Source organism: Xyrauchen texanus, chromosome 45, assembly GCF_025860055.1.
Source record: "Xyrauchen texanus isolate HMW12.3.18 chromosome 45, RBS_HiC_50CHRs, whole genome shotgun sequence".
NCBI lineage: Eukaryota > Metazoa > Chordata > Actinopteri > Cypriniformes > Catostomidae > Xyrauchen > Xyrauchen texanus.
The window spans coordinates 19,747,973-19,772,871 of NC_068320.1; the positions used below are offsets into that span (position 1 = coordinate 19,747,973).

General features: G+C 35.5%; 1 protein-coding gene across 1 annotated transcript in view; it reads right to left on the bottom strand.

Moving 5' to 3' along the window:
* The window catches only part of LOC127637547 (cadherin-like and PC-esterase domain-containing protein 1), a 56,733-nt gene that overhangs the window by 13,105 nt on the left and 18,729 nt on the right, over positions 1-24,899 (bottom strand). The window contains exons 5-14 of the mRNA XM_052118649.1: positions 22,912-22,996; positions 22,667-22,823; positions 19,074-19,201; positions 18,903-18,975; positions 18,475-18,624; positions 18,093-18,197; positions 17,271-17,416; positions 16,784-16,845; positions 14,352-14,538; positions 11,509-11,677 (exon numbers count right to left, since the gene is read on the bottom strand). Coding sequence (XP_051974609.1) covers positions 11,509-11,677; positions 14,352-14,538; positions 16,784-16,845; positions 17,271-17,416; positions 18,093-18,197; positions 18,475-18,624; positions 18,903-18,975; positions 19,074-19,201; positions 22,667-22,823; positions 22,912-22,996 — 1,262 coding nt within the window. The remainder of the gene's footprint in view (positions 1-11,508; positions 11,678-14,351; positions 14,539-16,783; positions 16,846-17,270; positions 17,417-18,092; positions 18,198-18,474; positions 18,625-18,902; positions 18,976-19,073; positions 19,202-22,666; positions 22,824-22,911; positions 22,997-24,899) is intronic.

Here is a 24,899-nt window from a genome sequence, read left to right on the forward strand (position 1 = left end):
AGTGACACAACAAATGAAATAGAACAACATTTGAGGGAAAGGAAGACTTTTATTTTTTAAACTGATTATACAAAAAGTTTTAGGGAAGTTGATAACTTGGATTTGTCATCAAGATTTTAGGTTGAAATATATGGATGTTTTTAAAACTATTAATAGAGATTTAAACGGAAGGTCAAGCTAAAGATTGTCTTGAATACTTTCATTTTTTAACAATACCTTCAGTAATGCACTTTAAGGTAGCATGAACTAAACAATCCTTTTATCTTAGTTAATGTTATTTTTACATATATTTTACATCAATATGAATTAACTTGAACAAACATTGAACAATAATATTTTTTATAAATTAACATTAATCATAGTTCTTTGCTAATGTATACCTACTGCATTAACTCATATTAACAATCATACATTTATTGTAAAGTATTACCAAAATAATTAGCAAAATGCTGTTTAAAACCATTTTAGATTGAGTTTAGCATGTCATATGTTGCAGGACATATCAGCTATCCAAAAGTATTTCATGTCAACTAACTTTTGACAAAAAGGTAAAACATTTTCCTCAAATGTTAATGTTAAAATAGGTTGAACTTGATTACACAGACAGATGTCTATGTGAGAACAGAAAATCTAAGCACTGAAGAAATCTGCCTACCTCTAATTAATACAAAACGAAAGTGTAATTAAATTAACCACATTATGCAAACTGCCATAAAGATGTCTCATCTTGTCATTCAAATGCAGCCTTTGTTATTGAAGTGGCCTTACAAATAGTGTTTCATGTAATACTGTGGATTGTAATCCTATAGAATTTCCGTGCTGTCAGTCGAATCCCTAAGATTATAGACAGGCAAGTAAAAAACTGAAGCAGCATATCAGCCTAACAAAATAGAGAAAATAAGAAGAGGTTTTTGTTTAGCGCAATTTCAAATGTTCTATTCCTTCATTTTCTAGTTGAAAGAATAGAGTAATAAGAATTAAAATTTTGGGGTGAACTTTGCCTTTTTCTTTGATTTCTTTGGAATGCAATTATTAATTTGGAATTATGCTGCATTTTCGGACCAAATCCATCAAAACAGAATAAGAAGAGTCTTCTTAGACTACATGAAGTACAGGTATGAATGCCCATGCGTTTATGGGGCCATAAGCGAAATCATGAAAATTGTCCCACTGGGATTGGGACTGTCTAGCTAGGTAGATGACAAATAACATTCCAATAACATCCAATAGCTTTTTCCCCAACATGAAGATGTTAGGTTAACTTGCACGCATAAGGGAGTATGTATATTTTAGGTGCTGTGACAAGTCACCATTTTATCGCCTTATTTTCAACCTTTTTCTACAAATACAAATAAACCTCATAAAATAGTCTCAATTAATATGAGGTCATGAAAACTACAAGTATGATAATCTGGGTAACATTTTACAACAAGGTTTTCATTAGGTATTAACAATGTATAATAAAATGTTTTTAGTATTTATTGATCTTGGCTAATGTCAATTTAGAAAAATGTATGTTTATTGTTTGTTCATGCTATTTTATATTGTATTAACTAATGTTAACTTATAAAAATGTTTATGTTAAAAATGGACAGAAATTTAATGTTAAAAATTGTATATGTACTGTATAAATGAACATCAGATTATTTAGTATTGTTCATTGTTAGTTCATGCTAACTAATGTGGGTAACTAATTCTTAACAAATTCAACCACCATAAGTGTTTCCCTTTAAAGTAACAAAAATAAGATAATGTTGTTTAAAATAATTTTAGATAGTTTTAATAGTACAGGACATGGCTGACAATTCTTGAAATTCCATTTCAACTATCCACATATGTGTAAATGTTTATTTCGAGTAACAAAATCACTGAAAAAAAAAAGTTGTCCAGAATGTGTGCAAAAATAAATAAAAGTTAAAACATCAGGGAAAATCAGGTAACTACACCAATGTGGGGTGAGCTGGTGTGGGATATGTATAAATAAAATTACATATTTTAAATTGGGCCAATTAACACAAATATTTGTAAACAAATATAAAGACTAAACACATACATCTTAGAGAGCAGAAATATTTGTAGATAGGATGGGTTGGCTATTTTCCAGATGAATGGCTCATATTTTCACTCTATATGAATTTTATGTGAATTAATAATTTCCTGCGTTTCTGTCAGATGTGCGAATTATCCAGCAAGGTGTGCAATCTGTGTTTAATAATACTGTGAAAAGAAGCTGCGCTGTGGTTCCCAGCAAATGCTTTGCGTTATGAATAAATTATGCAGATTAGTATGTACTGCTCAACTTTACTTCTTGCTGATTTTAGATATACTGCTGTTATTTTATTTGTTGTAACTTTCAGTTATTTGTCTTTTTGTTATTATTCAAAGCTAATTTTATACTTAATATGTTGTTTTTAATTCTCACCATCATTGTGATTCGTATGTTAAATTATCATCTGCATGCACGTTGCATAAGCACAATAGAAACCATCGAATTGTGGAGAATTTCAAAATAAAAGTCATCAATGTTCTTAATCTTATGACATATTGCATTACTTGGCACATGTTCGCGCCTTCATAAGGCCCCTCCAGGCACGTCGGATGGGCTGGCCCTATTTGTCTCACACACTCTGCTCTTCAACTCTTTGTCTCCAAACCTAATTGCACAGAAAAACCCAAGTTTAACACACACACATGGTTGCAATCATCTGAAGCAGATCCAAGCCATATGGCTCACACAGGCTTTTGAGAAACAGTAAACACACGCTCTTGTAAGGTCAGGTTATCTTGTCTGTGTTTTCATACAGTAGAACTCTGTTAGAGCCTAATGCACAGCAATTGCCAACTATACACTAAATACACACACAAACACACACTTACGGAAGTGAGCAGATAAATCTGAGAGGCAATATAGAAAGAGATGAATATCTCATTTAAAACCACAACAATTATCATGTTCCTCTTCTCTTTGCATTCAATCTACAAAAACAGTGTTCTGAATGGCATACTACCATACTACTCATACTGTTTCAAAATGTTTATTGTTACATTCTGCAATCTGTCTGTATGCTATTTCTACATATAGTATGTTGTATACTGTATATTGCACAATTAGAATTACAAGCACTCCAGTATATCATTCCGAACATTGCCATAGTTTGGCAATCTTAATAATAAACTGACCTACATCCTAACATCTAATGAAACCTGCTCCTCTATGACAGTAATAATAAATATGTCTATGTCTGATATAGGACTAATGCATTCGGTTACAAACCACATGGCACACATATACGTACACAGTTTAATTCCGGATAAATTTAATTACCGATTTTTGCAAAGCTCTTCTTATTAGTTATTTGAAATGCTCACTGTATATGCTTTCCAGGCCAGGGTGAAATGTAGGGCAGGTGTGGTTCAGAGGGCTCATGACCTCTGATTACATCACCAGTCAGGGTCATCCGTTTTGTGGGGGACAGATCAAAGCTCTGTTTTTTTAGAGTCGTACAGATGTAGTGTTCAGCAGCTGCTGTTCAGAGAGATTTGAGCCGTAATGGAAGATGACAGATGGAATCTGGTGCCGAGTCAAGTTCTATTAAAGGATCTGAGCTCTCAATAATTGCATTTATCATCTAAGGAAGAGATAACATGGATAGTATGAGAAGAGACACACAAGACAGGAAAGAATTAGACTCACAACAACTTGTTTTGGCCGAAGGTGTCAAACATGCAGACTGTTTTGCGGATATCTCGCTCTCTTCAGTCAGAGGTATGACACACTTGCCGATTAAAAATGGTGGAGGGGTGACACATGTAATGGCTCTCTCTTTGATTGCTTGATTGTTCTGAAACAGGCTAAAATATTTACAATGTTACATTGTCTTCATGGTTCAGTTGGTTTTCACAAGGTTATAGTTTAAAATTCACCAAAACTGTAAAATGTCCGAAATGGGAATTTGTATCCGTCACTAGTTGCTTTTGCATTATTTCCACAGAATGACAGAATCATTTTGGATTTTAATCAGCGTTTGTGATGATATGGAGCTGAGTGTTAAAAGAAAAAAGTTTCGATCAGCTTGTCATCTTGTCAGTTCTTCTCAGTGACAGAATTATTTTTTCAAACAAAACAGATGTGTTTTTTCAGTGCTTGAAGCCATTAACACAGCAGGGAGTTCTGAAGGTCAAGTGATTAACACCTCCCGCTGAGAGCTGCTAAAGGGCGCTCTGTCTCCCTCTGCCTGGCCGGTGAATATGTTAATGAAGCTAACACCTGAAAATCACTGGAAAAATCAGGTAGTGCAGAGCCAGATTTAGTATGTGATTTGATAGTTTCTTTTTATTCTTAAATGCAGCTAAAATCAGTCTATATTTAAACTTTATACTTAAGAAATGTAATCCAGTTCAGACCATTAGCATCACAAAACTGAATTGCAAAAATAATTACTTTTCTTGAATAGGTTTCCTGAACACTCCCTCGTCTTCCATTGCTCTGCCAAAAAAAAAAAGTCCCACCCCAAACTCACGCTACAAGTTGAGACAATATTGCTATGCCGGGCTGGTGCTAAAACAAAAACACGAATGTGTTGATTCAGGGGAAATCAACCTACAAATGCCTTATTTATAGTTTTCTCTGCATATTAAGCTGGGATAGGAGAAAGTAATTTCATATAAAAACTAGTCAGTAGATTTAAAATTTTAATCACGATTAATCACAGATTTTGAAAGTGCTGAAATGTATTTCCTTTTATAGAAAATAAAAAAACACAATATGTAACAATATAATGCTATATTAATATTTTCCAAATAAAGCCTTCCCCAGTATAAAGACAGAGATGCCCTAAAATATCACCAATTCAAGTTGAAAAAACTGAATTAACTAGTCCCCCAATAGGTTGCTTTTTAATTGCAATGGGCATTAAATCTCATAAACATTCATCCTCCACAATATTAATCAGCCAGCAGACTGTGGTTATTCACTTTGCTACAGAATTTGTAAAGCTGCTTTCACGATTCATGACAATGCCAGCGTCAATCTCCACTTTGATCTCCACATGAAAAGCGGTGCAGGTGTCTCATTCGGCATTTTCGTGATAGCTTAGCCTTGACCTTCTTCTGCAGTTATTAAATTGAGCCTTACAAAGTACTTGCTTCTGTCTAAAGTCTTGCATTGTACATTCAAATAGCATTAAAAGGTCCTTTCCCATCGCTGTTGTGTGTGTGTGTGTGTTGTAGGATGTGCATCAGTGTAATGACGCACAAACCACAACACACACATCACTGCAAAGGTTACGGCCTACTCACACCAGTATTTTTACTGGTTTATGCTATATTAACGGTAAATGTTTTTTTATATTTACGTGTTAAATTTACATGTTAAACTTTAATTAATCACATGCATTAATGCATTAACTGCAGGCAAATTCCAGCCCATTTGAAATATTCAGTGGCCCTTCTGACGTTGTCAGTTGTCTTAGGGGCTGTTCATACTGAACTTGTTTTGTGTCTGTTTATGCTATTTTTCTTTTGTTTTCCTATGTAAACTTGAGCTAGATGCACGTTGCGCCACTTCCCAATGTTTCCACAGTGTCTTGTGCAAGAGCACAGAGGTTACACTACGAATGATCATTATCCATAATTTTGACGGAATGGGAACACGCAAAAAGGAATCCGTACACCAGGCCATAAAAGATGCAAAAAAATGACAAAATTTGGTTCAAAGTCCAAAATCGAAATCCATTGAGAAAAATATTTTTCTGACGATTTACCGTGTATAGTAACAAAAGTGTACAAAGCGTGCACAACCAAATAGGTGAATATGTGCACACAAAAACAAAAGATAAAATAGAAATAATGTAGCAAAAGTTTCAGTCCATTATGGACTATCTGCTTAACATCTTCAATATAGATAGCATATATATATATATATATATATATCATATACACACACAAATCAGGCGCAACATTGAATACAGACACTGATTGGAGACAATGGATTATGATCAGATAACAAGAGACTAGCTAATCACTGAACTAATAAATTCATCAGTAATCCATTGTAAACAGCAACAACAAACGGTGGATGGGAATGACACCTACACAAAACAGGAAAGGTTTAATGGTCTCATTAAGGCCAAGAGCTTGTTCGGTTGTAACTAATATCCATCGACTTTCACACTGCAGTAATCTTTGTTCCAGATTCGAGTATCTGTGAGACAAGGCAACTTCTATCAATGCCACAAACAGAGAGTGTGGACAGGATGATCAGGCTAATCAAGCCTCCGAGAGGGATAAAGGCCAACTGCGGACGGTGGTGCGACAGAGAGAGAATGTTTACAGGCAGCTGTCCGTCATATGTGTGTATTTGTGTCTTTTGGTTTCAGTTTACATTCAAATATCATTTATATTGTCAAGCCGCTTCTCGCCGCCTCCTTCCCACTGAACTCTTTTACACTAAGAAATATGTAATCAATGTAACATCTGTAAAAAATTACATTAGAAGAAAAAAGGTTATTTTTAAAGAAATAAAATCATGGACGACTGATAAGCGTGAAAGTTCGGAGAAACAGAAAATTTCTGTTGGTTAATTTGGTCAAAAAAACATTCGATTTAAATCATTGCATTTATATCGAACTTACATTTGAGTAACGTTGGATGCAACTTCACTGTTGCTGTATGATACAATTTTTGTTGTCATTCTTAATTACTCTCTCTGTTATGGACCAATTTTGAAAGCACTTTTTAGTTATCTGATTTTTCATTTTAATTTTTTCTGAATTTTCAGCTTGAAAATTGTTCTTGTGAAAAAAAAAATGTTAAAGCCACAAACACAGATGTTTTATTTATATAGTAAACAAATACTATAGACCTACTATAACACAATATCTGATTATATATATGATAGCTTATGTTAAAATATTCTTGGCCCACATGCATCAAATATTTTTTCCAACTGGCCCACGTGCTGATGAAGTTGAATAGCCCTGCTCTAGAGTTTACTCAGATTGGTGCCAAAAACTAAAAACATCCAGTGAGCAGAAGTTCTACGGACAGAAACGCCTTGTTGATGAGAGAAGTTAGAAAGGCACAGATAACAACTCTGTACAATTGTAATGAGCAGAATAGCATCTCAACAGCAGAAGCCCACGTCAGACACTTTATTAGGACCATATGTTCCCAATAAAGTGCTAAGTGAGTGTATATTGTATCCATTCTGCGTTTTTTTTTTTTAAGACTGTGACCGTATGCAATTTGATAAACAACCCAAACATTAGTTTGTTATCACAAGACTATTATCACATGAATTATGTTAAATGTCCAACTCCGCAAGTGCAATCAACTTATCTTGGAAATAAAAAGAATAATAATACAAAAAAGCTTAATCAAATCTTGTGTAAAAATGGCTTTACTCTTGGCAGTCCACTCTAATAAGTAGTCAAGAAAAAGATGTTATGAGATAACTATAAGGCATAAAGCAGAAAGCGGCCAGACCGCAAAACAATTTAATAATGTTAACCAGCACTCAGAATCCAGAAATGACCACACAGGTTCGAATTTCTGGTAAGATGCAGAATCTGTGTAATGAAAGTTATTCCTGGATATGAGTAAAAGGGGAAAAAGGACATAGATTGCATTCACGGATCAAGAATTTTAACTGATGGCAGCAGACATTATATATTACATTCCTCTAATACAGACTTCACACAGAGATAGCAAAAAATCCCGTATTGAAGTGGCAAAATGCTTAAGGCGGACAACCTAGTTTGAACGCTGAACAAAACAGACAGAATGGTAGGGAAACCAAGTGACAAAAAGCTAAATCAAGGGAAACCTGCAAAATAGCGAGAACAGACAATGCTGGCAAGGTAAGTGTAAAATAAAGTACAAATGTTCCCTTTCTCCTCGATTTAAAAGTCCTGGCTCATCTATCAGATACCAGATGTAAATGACTAAACAGAGAGGAGGCTTGTTCTCTGAATTATCCCTGGCCCAAACTCCTGCTTTCCCTACCTCACATGCACTGAAGTCAGAAAGTAAACATAGCACACATTATAAGAGCATAATTTTTGGAAAGTGCATAGGTGGTGTGTGCATTCACTGTCCTGTGGCCTGCTGTGACCCCGGCAGTGCTGTAAGAGGTTAATCCTTGTGTGAGTGAGTCTGATCTGACAGACTTCAAAAGCCAAGCTCCCGATCATGTGCGCACATGGGCTGCTAAATAATCATTTCAATTCCACCCCGGATCCTGATGGAGCAAAAAAAAAAAAGGCCCCAAGACCTGGTATGTGTCTGTGATGTAGAGGAAGGTAGAGTGTAAGACAGAAAGAGAGTATTGGGTCATGGAGGGAACAAGACCTCTCTCCTGGCATTTCCCCTCACTAGTGCTAACTCAGTCCAGTGCTAATAAGACCAATATAGTTGGTAGTTGGTCAATATAGTTGGAGAGTTAGCTAGTTCCAGATGTGCGTGGACAGACGCAGCGCTCGGTTGCAAACCGATAACTCTCAAACAGTGGAACTTTTCCAGAGGATTGGCGGCTGTGGGCGGGGATACTCCAAGCTGGTGCACTTCAAAGAAGGATTAAATGCTCCTGACAACGTGAGGAAACAAGTGCTTTACAAGTGGTATCACCATACCGACCACCAAGTTATGCGTAAAAGGGAACCAAAACATGGTTAAGTAACATCTTTGAGTTTTGAGGTGAGGTGAAGAGCTTCATTAGTAGGTGAACTAACGATCACAGAGCATTTATAGACAGACACTTAAAGGGATAGTTCACCCAAAAATGAAAATTCTGTCATAATTTACTCACCGTCATGTGACATTCTCTGTTGTGAAACATACAAAGAGAGTTTTTAATGAATATCACAGACCATCTTTTCAATACAGTGGCTGTTAGAGACACTTTGAAGCTTAAATGAATTTTCAGAGTTCACTACAAGTTAAGCTCAATCGACATCATTTGTGGCATAATGGTAATTACTTCAAACAATAAACAGTTACAGTAAGACACTTAAATGGAATTAACGGGGCCTGTCCAAAATGGAGATGTTCAGAAGAGTGTCAAAATATGTTTTAATGGAATAAGTAGATCGAAGCATGATGAAAATGGGTGATTTTGTTTTTATTATATTCTTGCCGCACTATTCTGTATAATAAAAGTAAAAGGGGACTAAGGCTGTCAAGCTCCAAAAATGACAAAAAAGTCATATGGGTTTGGCACGTCCTGATGGTGAATAAATAATGACAGAATTTAAATCTATGTGATATATTCCTAAAGGAAACAGAATTGAAATTGATTTTGTTTGTAACTGTGACATTGTGCGGTTCTTTGAGTGCTTGGTAGAAGTCCACTATGTGTCTGTATGTGTGATTGTGTTTGCACATGGTGATGAAAAGTGGTCTCTGAGACTTTGCTGCAGAGGATTGTGGATAAAAAGATGTGCACATTATGCAGTTGGAAAGAATTAGTCTTTCGGATTGTTTTCCAAGACCACCCTGTGTGTTTTGGCGAGACAGAAAGAGATGGACAGAGAATCCAAAAGAAAGAGAAGAGATAGACACACAAAAATGAACAACATAACGGTCTCTCAGAAGTTCATAAATATAAATTCTACACATAATCAAAAGCACATATGCCAACAATCCAATCTCCAATCCGTTATGTCTGATTGTCGATTTGAGGTGTGAATCACACCCATCAAATGTAGGAGGAAAAGCTCCAGATCTACAAAACCTCATTGCGGCTTCTGCTCTGAAAAAAGCTTCCTACTCAAACCCCGTTCCGTCACAAGCCATATGTCAACTCAGATTTAAGCGAAGACAGCAAAGACAGGCGTTCTTATACAGTCTAAAGGACCAGCATTTTGAGGGAGTGAGTGAATGGTTAAAGAAAAGAAGGGAAATTTTCTACCAGTCTAATCATCTGTCAGTTACTCTATGTAAGTGGTGAGTTAAAGACGGAGAGATTTCGTCAACTAACGTCATTCCCCAACTATTATGGTTTTGCATGAGAACTGTTTATCGACCAGCACATTCCCATTTTACATTTGATACATTTGCAGATGCTTTTCAAATATTGTATATTTGATAAACATGTCACGGATAATAGTTCTGTTACTAAACCTTGTGAGCTGCCTCGCTGTGAATTACCTGGATCCACAGTTCATTCCAACTTGGGTTTGATGCTGCATGTTGCTTGAAGCCTTTATCGGTTTATCCTGTCATGTCTAATTAGCACACAGTGTTAGAATATGGTAGGTATTGGTTTGGAACAGCCTTCAGGTTGGGATTGTGACTTTGATGCCTTAAAATGCTGTCAAGGATGGCAGCTCAGGTTTCGGGACAGAGCTTAAACGTTTTCCAGAAGGATGGTGATAAAATAGAGGAAGATTAATTGGCCTTAGGGCTTGTATTTGTTTTGCGTTGGACAAGGACACTAAAAACCATGTGGAAATCAATGACATACACTGGAAGGAAGTGATAATCTTATTACATTAGCTTGAAAAAGCCAACATATTGTTCTACACTTAGGGCTCATAAGGGTATTTCCAAAATCTAGACTGTTCCGTTCTTATCTTTAAACATTTTTGCAATTGGTTAATCATCAACAAAAGTCTGCTTTGTGAATCAAGTGAGCAACTGCTAGTGATACTGTTTACAGTTCTCGGCCCTGTCCCTCATTTACTAAGCAATGAGTTATGAATTTGTTTGGTTCACTGTAAATAACGGCACAGACAACCGACTGATTTGTATTCGAAGGGAAACGTGATAAAATGCTCTATTTCCAGCCCACTTTCCCTCCCCAGCTTCTCCAGGGATAAAGGAATGAATGAAGGAATGTCATTTGAAAGGAAGGATCTTTTGCAATCCTCATAAGCATCAAAGAACGCAGACCAAAATGAGTCCTCAACCACAGGATACACTCATGCTAGACTGATGGTTCCACCCCAGCAGTGTAACACTGACAAGAAAAACTATTTTATATAAGCCATTCATTTATCATGCCAGAGAAAGCGACAGAGAGGCAGAAAGCACCTCTGACATATGACAAAACTGGAATGAGTTCCAGCATATCTGTGAGTCTATGATCAGTGCAACATCCACAAGAGAGTGAAGGATGTGTGTGTGTGTGTGTGTGTGTGTGTGTGTGTGTGTGTGTGTGTGTGTGAGTGAGTGAGTGAGTGAGTGAGTGAGTGAGTGAGTGAGTGAGTGAGTGAGTGAGTGAGTGAGTGAGAGAGAGAGAGAGAGAGAGAGAGAGAGAGAGAGAGAGAGAGAGAGAAATTAAGAACACAAAAAACGTAATTTTGTCTGAGCTTTAAAACAGATTTTTTAAAAAGATAAAAATAAAATGTACTACCTTTAAATATATAACATCCACAGATCCTCCAAGGCTTAAAATAAGGCAAAACATCTTCATAAGCATGCCGACAAATTCTTCTTAGACAGTTTTGTGGAGGAACTTGTTATAGAAAGTGTGTGCATGTGTGTATTCGGGGCATTTGTCCTGTGTACCTGTACGAAGCTGCACATCACATACTCGTCAAACATTGGCAAGCTAGGCCTGCTTTCGCGGTATATGTGCAGAGTGTATATCGTCATGACTACAGGCTCAGCCTCTGATTCGTCCATCACCAGAATGTTGATTCTGCTGTTGTCCAGGCCAACAGGGTAGTTTGCCATCCTAATGGAAATAGAGAGAAGTTCTAAGGAACACAGTGTACCAAATCATTTACACTGCCTGGCCAAAGAATTTCGTTGGGTCGCCTTTAGCTTTGATTACAGCGCGCATTAGTTGTGGCATTGTTTAGACAAAGTTATGCAATGTCACAACATTTATTTCCATCCAGAGTTGCATTAATTGTTGCCTGAAATCTTGTATTTATGTTGGGAAGTCTTCCCCAGCACATCCTAAAGACTTTCAATTGGGTTAAGGTCAGGACTCTGTGGTGGCCAATTCATGTGAAAATGATTCCTCATGCTCCCTAAACCACTCTTTCACAATTTGAGCAAGATGAATCTTGCCATTTTTATCCTGGAATATGCCTTCAGGGATGAAAAAAGGAATTGATGGGATAACCTGGTCATTCAGTACATTCAGGTAGTCAGCTGACTTCATTTTATTGCAGCATAACGTTGCCAATCCTTGACCTGACCAATTGAAGCAACCTGCTTTTTCAAGTAGTTTTTTTTTTTTGCATGATGCGGGCCAATATTTTGCCCCTTCTGAAACACAGTAACATCTCTTCCACGACCATGGGATACGTCTTCCGATATGGTTGTTTAAGAAATGAGAAGCTACACACTGCATCAGTTAGGGTTAAAATAATTGTTGCCAGCTGCATGTTAATCACGGCAATAACGGTCCAATCATAGGTTTTTAAGTATCTGCTTATTTAAATCCAAACAGCGACTTCTTTTTTTTTGGTCAGGCAGTGTATATGCACAAACTTACACAAACTCACACACTTCATTTATGGGGTTATTGATTTTGTGACAGGGGGATCAGGATTACTGTGGATTAAAACTGGGTCAAAGTCAACAGGTGACCCCTCTGTCATGGTCAAATAAGGCTGTTGCATTCACCAAACCTTTGTGAATGCACAGCCAGATCAGTCTTTGCTTTCTACACTGCAAATGCTTTTTCCTTTTCAGTACTTTTGTCTTGTAAAAATATCAAAAAATACTTAAAACATAAATTGGATAAATGTACTTTTATTAAAATAGCAAAAAAGAAAATAAATAAATAGTAATAATATATATATTTTTTATATAATATTATTTAAATTAGGGTTATATACACCACTAGTGCATTTTATTTTATTTATTTTTTTTGTCTTGTTCGAAATTGTTTTTTATACATAAAACTGGAAGAAAAAATAAAACATTTTGTCTTCAAAGGAAGACAAATTCTCTAAAAAACAATGTTATTATCAAACATAATTTTGCTTATTTTTGCACAAATTCGAATTTGAAGAATGTTTTGATATTTTTCTGGGACAACAAGACAAATATACTGAATAAGAAAAAAATGTCAGTGTAAAATTATCAGCAACAAACTTTTTATTATTTCTTACAAACACTTTAACACTTTTTTCTTTTTTAAATCTGGGGCAATGTGACATGCCACACTCAATCTAAAACTGTATTAAAACATGGAATTCTTGTATAATTATTACACAATTGGTCAATATGTTTATATGAGGATAAAATGGGTAATTAGTAATTTAACATTACATTTACATAATTATTATTGACAGTAACTAAGCTTAAACTGTAAATAATCAGACTTCTTTTTTGTTTATTACCAACAATTAGAGAACATGATAAATTATTTAACAACTTAATTTAAAGTCACATCAAACACCACAAAAACCTTGTATTATTTTCATAATAACAATACTAATAATACTATTTATAATAAATAAAAAATGCAGCTTTATTGTTATTGGAATATATTAGTATACTCTTAGGATCTGAATTTTTATGAGAGTGTCAACCCTCTTGACAACATCAGCAAGATGTAACATAAATGGTCAAAAATATAAAACAATCTTTTAAAGTTGTAAAACTTCATCTTAAAACATAATAAAACTCAATTTTAACCTTTAACCTTGCTTGTGTATCATTTGTTAATTAAGTGATAAAGAATGTAAAATACCTGTAATCATGTGTCCGTCACCTAAAAATATTTGAAAGCTATTTCTCTCTGTGGGTATTAGAGATTACAGGGTGTAACAGAGTCTAATAGGCAGGGATCAGGATCATTGAATGTGTGTGTGACTTGCCATGGGAAAGCAAATACAGAAATTAATCTGATAAATCGTTCAAATGTTGAAGTGAGTTTGAGCTGACCGATAAGGCAGATCTGATTACCTAGAAATAAGTAGTGATGGCACTATAATACCACAGCCTCTTTGTTCATTGTTTTCCAGCTCAAACCACTGTATTTTACATCACTGACAGCATGGCAGTATAGCCCACACACTGAAGTTTATGTCTTCAAAAAATCTATACATTATCACATTTTTATTTACAAAAATTACAGTTATCTGTGTTTCTGCTATAACCTAATGCTTTATGTTTAAACCTGTCACAATTTTATTTATAATATATAATTGTAATTATACAATAATTATATTTTTGACACAACAATCAATGTAATAATTACATTATGGCCAAATATTATAATACTTATGTTTACATAATATAATAATAATAACTGAATGTAATTTTAAAGAAGAATTTTGTGAATTGTGATTAATTTAGAAAATAATTATTTTTATGACACAACAATCGTTACTATGGTAAGGCTGTAAAGTTAATGGTTATTCTATGGGTAGTGGATAGTGACTGACTTTGGTCCACGATGTTCATCCAGGTGAATGTGGCATTGTGGTCTCACTGGTTCTGGTCTGATCCAAATGGTGATCACATCAAATGGAACCTCAGCTCGATACTCCTTCACCCAAGGGTTAAACGTTGGCATAAGGACCATTGGAGGGTCTGTGTACAATTGTCTCAAATGAGGATCCACACACCTCCCTGAATATGGCACATTCAATAGTTAAAAAAAAAAATCTGTTGTGTACACAGTGCACACAAATTATGTAATATAGTTATTAATGTGTTATTACTAATTTGTAACCAGTGTTTGGTGTAACACGGTACAAATTAAAGTGTTGCTGTAATTAAATTACTTTTTACTTGAAAAATTAATTTAAGGCATTACTCTTTTAATCATTTCATTACAGTTACTTATGATGTACATGTGATGCATACTGTATGGTCATTCAACAGTTCTATAGCCTATAAAACAATATTTTAATTTCAATATTTTGAAATTAAACGTATATGATAACATAACTGAGAACAAGTGTCTTCTAATTGAACACAGCCCCTTTTAATGCATTGGCAATATTTATTTTACTAAATGGAAATGTCCACATTACTACAAGTGTATGGCAAATGCAGATAAGAAGACAAATGCAGATTTTAAGCACAAGCACCTACTAAAGCACTTGACAAGGCAACATAGATATACACTTAAGAGATCGCAGGGGCTGTTTACACCAAACATGTTTTTTGCGCACATCTGCACTGTTTTAATTGTTTTCTGATGTAATCACACAATAGACGGATGTCTTTGACTGCTGCGGCACGTCTTGCTGTTTCATTCAAGTCTCACGCAAGACTGACGAATTTTAGACAGTCTGTAAAGTTAAAATGAGCTTCAATATTTAAAATGCATCTTGAGACACCTGCGTTCTGTTTCATTTGTTGCGCTGCGTCTAGATTGTTTTTAGTGCAGTTGTCATGAAGATTCAGTGTTCTGAAGAAGTTCGGGTGTCAAAGAGGACTGGTTGTGACTGTTGCACCGTTACACATGAAAACAGATTGTAAAGTTTCAGTACAAATAAAGTTTCAGCACGTGATAAACTGTAAGCCAAAATATTTCTGCTCTGGTTTTCTGAGGGGCCGCTGTGCATTGTTAAAACTGATTAATTTGACTATACTGTTATGAATATTGCCTACGATGCTTACATTAAATACAGCCTTTTGCAACAAATGCACTTGCTTGGATAAGAAATTATAAAGAGAGTGGATGATTTTGATTAACAGATTTTATTAACATTTAGAAAAGTTTAAGTACAGTTCAAGAATAATTTATTTGAAGTTATAGGATTAAAAAAAATTAGATTCTGATGTTTAATGCAGTTCTGTGTGAGTGCTTAACAATGATTGGAGCTGAACCTTTCTTTTTCTTTTTTTTTTTTTTTTTTTACAAAACAAACCCAGATGGGGCATGTGATAAGATGCATTCACACAGCATGCTGGAGTGAAGCAGGCTGACAATTCTGACAATTCTGATTAATTATCATTACATGGACAGTGCCAGCGCTAAAAGAAAAACAATCTGGTCTTTACGAATGCTTTTCATATGAGTTCAAAGACTCAACCCATGAAACAGCGGCTTCACGATTGCTGTAGTAAAGTAGATAGCCACTATTAATATTGTGGAGGATAAGGGTTTAAGAGATTGAATGCCCATTTAATGAGACTAGATATTTCAATTAGTTAATCTCCCAATTAGACTTTGGAAAATGTATAATTTTATTTTATTTGCTGCTATTTTAGTGCAGTTTTATCTTTATACTGTGGAATGCATCAATCAATATTTAAGTCCTTTTTTACTATCAATTTCCACTTTAACTTTCACATCCTTCTTCTTTTGTTTTAGGCGATTCACATTCTTTGTGCATATCGCCACCTACTGGTCCGGGAGAAGACTTTACAGTGTTAAAAAAAAAAAGACTTAAATATTGATCTGTTTCTCACCCACATTTATCATAGCGCTTCTAAATATTTCGATTAAACCATTAGAGTCATATGGATTATTTTTATGCTGCCTTTATGTACACTTTGGAAATTTGAAAATTCCATTCACTTGCATTGTGGGGACCTACAGAGCTGAAATATACTTTATAAGTTTTCTCTTGTGTTAAGCAGAAGAAAGAAAGTTAAACACATCTGGGATGGCATGAGGGTAAGTAAATTATGAGAGAATTTTTATTTTTGGGTGAACTATCCCTTAAAAGAGGAACTAAATGCATTTTGACAGGAAAAGCAGTATATATAGAGTCAAATTTCAGTGCTTCCCAAATCTGTGATTAATCACGATGGAATATTTAAATGACACATTATGATTAATGTGTTCATATGTTGCAACATCAACAATTGATTAACATTCTAATAACTTAAGAAGCAAAACCTTTGTCTAGGTACTCACCTTTTCTTGACAATGAATCTGATGGATCTGGTTTTGTCTCATCATTTCCAGGGTCCTCTATACTGTTGGAATTATTGGAACCACAGTCATTTCACATTATTTTTTACAAAGAAGGTTGAGAACAGCCCCTCAACAAACTCTACAATGGTCTCATAATGCAGATGGCTGCCTGAGCCAAGATTTTCTCAAGATTCTTAACAGAGACAATATTAAGAACAAAATAACAGGGATAAATAAAATGAGACATCAAGTGGAAAATGACCCAAAGTGCCAAAGGCTCAATTTAACAGGACACCATGACTGAAGAATGACTGAATACAAAACAATATTTCTTAAACAGAACTATTTGCATGAGATGATCTACAGACCCTGGAAGAATTTGTGCTTGCCTGCAACATAATTCATCTCATCAACAACAAGACTTGATGACATGATCTGGTGAAACTGTTTGCATGTGTAAATGTGAGAGTGTGTTTGTGTTTATTACCTATCAGTCTGATTTCGTCTGGTGTAGTAAAGGCTGAGCTGTTGGTGTAGGGCCATAAGAGCAGGTCTCCATCCATAATCCTGAGCACTGAGGGACTTCTGTATTAGATCATGCTGGAGATGATCCGGAGGAGATATAGGACACAGCTGCCAATGCGCAACCATGCACACACAAGCACGCACGCACGCACGCACGCACGCACACACGCACACACACACACACACACACACACACATCACACATAAAAACTGTACCTGTTGTTATAAATACTTAATTTTGTTAATTTTTACATAGAAAGAGTCTTCAATTTTATATTAGTCTTATTAAACATTGTTTTTGTAAATAGTTCGATAAAATAAAGCTGTAACACACAACTCAAGTGCATATTTTATTGCTTTATAAAAGGGCGACAACAGCAATATTATAAAAGACAACAATAATCAATAAGCATTGAATAAAAAATCAATTCCTGTAGCTCAACTGGTAGAGCATGGTGCTAGTAATGCCAAGATCATGAGTTCGTTCCTGGGGAACACACATACTGATACAATTTAAAGTATGAATGCACTGCAAGTTGCTTTAGATCAAAGCGTCTGCCAAATGCATAAATGTAAATTGAAAATGTCATTCACCATGTAGTTCATTACTGAAGGCTTTTCCAGTTGCTAAGCAACAAAGCAACCTGGCAAGGGCATTAATATAGAATGTGTGGCCACAGATGTGCCTTTATAGTCCTTTTATATGAAAGGTGAATGTGTCAAACGTGACTCCTCCAATTAGAATTACGATTCAGAACTCATCGTTTTTATAATGTGTCTTTACCAGCTGAAAAGGCCCTGGTGTCTTGAGGTGTTGATTAAACTGTTGCAGTAGGTACATCTCTTCTGGAGGCAAACATAAACTGTTTGGCCATTCACAGCGACCATACTGCAACACAAATTAGAGTAATAAGACAGCAACACTGAAAACAGTTAATATATGTGTAAAAAATGCCTGTACTTTACAAATCAATAAAAAGGAAAAGGATATATATAAATGCTAAATATACAGCATGGCTGAGTATAAATTGTTGAGTATGACACTTACACTAAGAACATTTCATTTAAATTCACTTTTTTAAATTAAGTACAATACATACATCTTGATTAATACATTAAAATAACATGTATGGTAATGTCAGTACTGCCAGAAGTCTGTGTTTTACCTTTAGTTGGTTCTCTTCTGCAGGTGCTCTGGCCTCACTGATGCTTGCTGGGAAAAGCAGTTTTAACACATGCTCTAGCATGTATTCTTTGGTGATCTGTCCATCAAAGTGAGGGTCCCTCATCCCATCAAAGTGTAGATCTGTCCTAAGCTGAGACAGAACGAGAGCAGACCAGTAGTACCTCAATGAGAGAGCGTGAATGTGTATAGATATGCTGCCATCTAGTGGCCATGTTGAGAGCTTGCATTATCGAAATCAACAGCAGAGCTCCTGAGCTAGTTTGGACTAGCTACACAGTAAAACTTTATCTGACACTTTGACAATTGAGGATTAAATTGTTCTTCTTAGAAAAGGTATATTGTACTACGATTAGAAAAGTAATAAATTAGAAGAAATAGTGTAAAAAAGCTGACACCATTGAAAAGTACCTTAACCACCACTGGATGAAGAGAGGCATTATAGTGCAAAGTGAATGTCAATAACTGAAAACACAGCTGACATCTGAGAGAGAAACAACACACACATTTAAAATCATACATAAAAGTACTGCTGATCCAATATCTTATATATATGTGTGTGTGTGTGTGTGTGTGTGTGACCTGGGTAAGCTGCTCTCTTTTGTTGTTAATAGAGCAGCTTTAAGGATGTCATCGATGGTGTGTTTCATGATCTCGCTGGCCTGCTGAGAGAGAATAGAACCCAGTCTATCTCTAAAGAATACCTGCAGCTGAGAGAGAGAGAGAGAGAGAGAGAGAGAGAGAGAGAGAGAGAGATGTCTGAATCCATCTGATACATAAGCTGAAGGTGTAAGAAGGTGAAAAGAATAGGAGCATCCCAAACTAACTAGATTTTTCGGTCTGTTCATCACACGAAATTATTGTATGGCTTCAGAAGACTTGGAATATAATGCACAAGTCATACTGATTACTTTTACTTTGGTTTTATGTTGTGGTTCAAATGACTGTGTAATTAGGTTTTCTTGTGAAGAAAGTCATACAGGTTTGGAGGAACATGAGGGTGAGAATTTTTGGGTGAACAATTCCTTTAGACATAAGAGTGAAAGCTCTGAGCTCCTGTGACAATACATCTGTACATAATTGGTTTACAGCAATATATACTCCTGTCTCATGTGTGTAAAAGACTGGAAAAGCACATAGGAAAAAAACTAAATTACCACATTAATAAGGGACTTTTGTATCTCAAATCACCACTAGATGAAGACACAACTCACACTGAGACTTGTTGACAATAGCAGGCTCATTTAGCGCAGGGGTTTTCAAACTGGGATCTGGGGACCCTCAGGGGGTCGCAAGGGGCTGCTATAGGGGGTCAGTGGGAAAGTTTGAGACAAGAACATTTTTATTTTGCAATATGTATTTTTAGGCCTTTCAAAGTTAAAATTAAGATATTAATGGTCTAGCTTTAATTTAATAATAATAAAAAAAACACATATACTGAATTTAAATTATTATAACAGTTTTATTCTGCTTTTATTCTGTTTTTAATTCTGTTTTATTCAATAGATTCATTATTTTATTCTATTGACAGCGATAGCTTTTAAAAGCAAGAAATTAAAATACAAATTAGCAAATAATTTTGTGTAAAAATCTGTTTTGATTTTAGTACAATGACAATAAAAGGAATATTATATTACTTGAAAAACAATTGGTAACAAATCTTTGTAATGTAATGCTTACTATATTTCTCAAACAGTGTATATATATACACATACACATTAAAATATATAGAAGCCTTTATTTCTAAAGAAGGGGGTCATCAAAAAGTTTTAAAACCCTGATTTAGCAGATGCTCTTACCTAAAGTTACAAAACTCCCTGGAGCAACCTGGAGTGCTCTTCTCAAGGACACAAGGGTGACCGCTAATGGATAACCTTAAATTAATACATGCTACCTCACAAGTTTTAACTAATTGTAAAGGTTATAAAGTGAAAGCTAAATGTCTACTATACAAATTTGTATATACACATACTATGGACCATGCAAAAACAATGAGAATACTATTGATAAATATGACATTTCATTCCAGATCAGCAGAAACATTAATATGGCTTGACACAGAGAATTGATGGTTGAAAGAAGATTCATTAAAAATAATAATAATTAAATATAAATAAATAAAGAAGCATTTGGTATGTTAACTCTGTAAGTTGGTTGTACACATACCATAATCAAATGCACATTATTGCATCATGTGAACCCTTTCCATTGCACAATGAGCAGCATGACAGACAGCGAGGAAGTGAATGAGTCTGAGGTGTAATGACACAGTTTTGTCAGTAGACAGCAGTATAATAACAGTTGTGTGAGAGCCAGTGACATGCTGTCATGATTCCATCAGCATTGTGTTCCCACAGTGACATAAATTTGCAATATATATATATATATTATGTATTTATTTCAAATGAGGACCTCACAAAATCTCAAGATTTATCATGTTTAGCTGACTGCTTGGGACAAATCTCTCTCTCTCTCTCTCTCTCTCTGTCTCTCGCTCTCTCTCTCACACACAAGCTGTTCAAGGTGCAAAATGTTTCATACAACTGAGGCATGTGCAGTTTTATGCACACTATATAGTGATCTTATTTGTCAGAGCTTTTTTATCAACCCTACAAACACAGTAAACATGCTCTGTCTCTTATTAGATTTGCACGTGCCTTCCAGCTGTTGACAAGACACTGACTGAAGTCTCTAAAGTAATCTGGCATTGCACACACACAAAACACTAAATGAAAAACACAGCATTATATTACAATGGGAGCAGCGTTTCAAAGATGCAGAGGCCTAATAAACATCACATGGAGAAAAAATGCTAAACCAAGCCTTAATCATCGATAAACTACAATATGAAGATGGCAGAAATCTCATTTTACAAATGAGTGGTGATCCGATTTAAACAATTAGATGCTTGTCAGAATAGCTAAAAGGTCTATTATGATTATTCCTAAATGGATTTGAGTATTGAGACCATGAGATGGAGATATTATATTTAATTTGAACTGTATAAATATTGTACAGCTCTCACACTGCAAAGATTGTAACAAATAATTGTTCTTATATAATTTGGCTTAAATGTAGATTCCTTAGCATATTTTCTTGTTTTAAGCATACATTTTACAAGATTTTGATATATAATCTTAAAGGAATATTATGGTTTCAATACAAGTTAAGCTCAATGGACAATTAAAAAAATTCTTGAATTTTGAAAATTACCTTTCATGTAGTGTGTAACATAGATTTAAGTGAACAAAAACATCCTGCAAAGTTTTATGTATGAAAGTTCACCGTAAAAAAAGTCTCTCATTGTCTCTCAAAAGTAGGAGTCGACTCAGAGTCAATTTAATGAATCGTTTTTCCAATGAGTCATTTTCCTTTTCGTTGTGACGTCAAGACAAAAAATTATCAAATTGGCGCGCCCACTCATTGCGCGCGCAGACACCAGGGAAAACTTGAAAACATCATGTCGACAACAAGACGCTGTGTTCTGAAGTGCGTATCAAAAGCGACCTTTTTTTCACTGCCCAGGGACGAGCATGTGAAGAATCAGTGACTAGAGTTTATATTTACAACTATACCACACAAGTATAGCCCGAACCTTGTGCTGTGTTCGCGTCATTTTAATGACGATTGCTTTACGAACATGAATGCTTTCAAGTGTGGATTCGCGAGCCGGTTGATCCTGAAGGAAGGTTCAGTACCAAGTTTATTTGGATCAGCTTCCTCCTCCGAATCACAACCTGTAAGTATTATTAATAATTGTTGCTTTTATGGGTTTTTTAGCATGCTTAATAAGTATTTGTGTGTGTTGTGTAAGTTACGCTCAGCGCAGCTTCTAGGTCTCCAATGTCAATTTTTTTGAAATATGTGAAATGTTTGTCGATGTTATTGGAGTTGTCATAAAGAATAGAGCAATAACTTGTAGTAATGCAGTGCTTTATCAATATGTTTATGCGTTGGGCTAACACAAACAATAACAGATTGGGTGTATACCACCAAACTTTGGGCTATGATCGCTAACATAAATCAACTCAAATCCCTTCTCAGAATGGACCATAAAACGGTGCCGCAATATGCAGACAAGGACAGCGAATATATATATATATTTTTTTTTTTTTTTTGGTAGTACACTCACTAAATAGCTCTCTGTCACTTCATGAAAAAAGCTGTTTTCTTACCTCAGTGGCATAACTATTTTTGTCCAGGTGGGTTCTGACCAAGGCTGTGTGGTGGACAAAAGCTGTTAAAGGGCTTGCCGAGGTAACCAGGATGTATACATTCACAGTGGCATTCAGGCTGTGATTTTCTGAATAGCTGTGTATGATAGGCTGCATCCTGTACAATCATATCAAAAATGGAAGAAAACCTCTTAGCACACGTAAAACTAAATTATAATATTCATGTTTGATTGCCTGATTCTCACAGATGTTGCATGACTGATCGTTCATCTTCAGTGTTGTACAGGGTTCCAGGAGTGCAGGCAGATGGGAGGATGGATAATGTGACTCCTGAGATGAAAGAGAGGAGAGAAGAGAGTCAGAGTTCAGGCACATTTATTTTCTCAGTGAGGAGGACACATAGCACATGCTCCAGACATCTGGAACAGAAGCTGCAGCCTGACAGCATGGCCAGATCTACTTCAATACTTTCCACAAAGACCTCCAGACACTTGTCGGGATACATTTCTCATTATGTAATGTATGGGAAGGGTTACATCACATTTAAGTGTTTTTTTTTTTTTTTTTTTTACTGGGACAAAATTGCAAAAAAAAAATCATTATAATAATAAAAAAGTGTCCCTAGAAGGTAGAAATAAAATTAATTTGGGGGATGTTCTCAAAATGTTATTAGAAGTTCATGAAGATGACTTTAAGATAAATGACTTTATTAAATTTGAAAAATTCCTAACCCAAAAATAGACATCACTACGAGGTTGCTAGGGTGTACTGAATGTTGTTTAGTGCATTGCTGTGCAGTTGCTAGGATAATCTGTGTGGTGTGTAGGTGGTTGCTTACTGGCCGAAAATGCCCATCCATGAGTCTCTATGATATTCTGGTCCCTAAATATGGCTCGGTCGATCCTTTAATGTAAGTTTCCAGGTCTATGAGTTTACATAAAAGTGTTTAATTACAAACACACACACACACGCGCGCGCGCGCGCGCACACACACACACACACACACACAGATCAAGTTATGTGTGCGGTGACAGGGTAAGTTGTCACATTTATTTTTATGGTAAGTTGTCACATGTGCTTTAAATGTTGTGAATGTATACAATTTATTAATGGCTATATTTGTTAGTCAAAACAAATATTTTACATTTGATTTGATGTATGGTTGTTTAATATGGAGGGACAAACTGCTTCAAATTAAATCATTCAATAAATATATAAATACATCATTAAATATATAATGAAATAATAAAACATTATACACATCACAAAATAAATCAACAATTGTCCCTTGTGTTTCATTTTAGCACCAGTTTGCATCAATTTACATTTAAGCCTTTGTGTCTTTTTTCATTTTCAGGGTAACAGTTATCAGCATGTCACTCAATGACAGATTGCATTATATATTTAATGATTTACTTAAATATTTAGTTAATAATTTAATTTTGAGCAAATTTGGTCCTGCATAGTTTAATGGGAGGTTTCAATTGTGACATCATACCCCATATAGTGTGACAACATGCCCAAATAGCCCCAAAAGGTCAAGGTCCATTTTTATCAAATGAACTGTATCTTTTTTTCCTGGGCACACAGAGGATGATACCACACAGCAAAACTCTCGTACAATCCTTAATGAGCACAAACATAACTACAGTAGACATATCACGCTCTTCTCTGATCTACACAATTTAAACTTAACCTAACACAACAATTGGTGGAAAAACATTAGTACCTCCAAAGTTCCAGTCACACCTTGCCCAAGCACGTGAGTTATGTTGAGTTTACATTCAACCTAGTCACAGACGATCCATTTTAAATGTGTATGTGTTATGAAGAGGACACAACCTTTTCAAACCAAACCCCAAACGCCAGGACTCCATCGGCCATGTTACTGTAGGCGTCAGGCCAACAGGAAAGACAATATTGTTTCAGAGCTGAAGACAAAGGCTTCTTTTTTAAGTAGAGCGGTCTCACAGCAGCAGGTGTTGTGTTTCTAATCACAAGTGATCCTCCCTATGCCCTACTCACTCCAAAGTGCAGAGCCCTTGAAGTGGGAACTCTGAAGGGAACACTGAATTATTGTATGGATGTGCCCTTTGCCTTGTGGAAGGGCCCATTCATTTTCTCGCATTGATGGAACAGGCTTTTGAGTGGCGTATGCTCCCGCAGCAGTGCCCTTTGAGGGAGCAAAAATGTCGAAGTGGCGTCACGGAGCATCAGCTGTTTTTTATTCCAT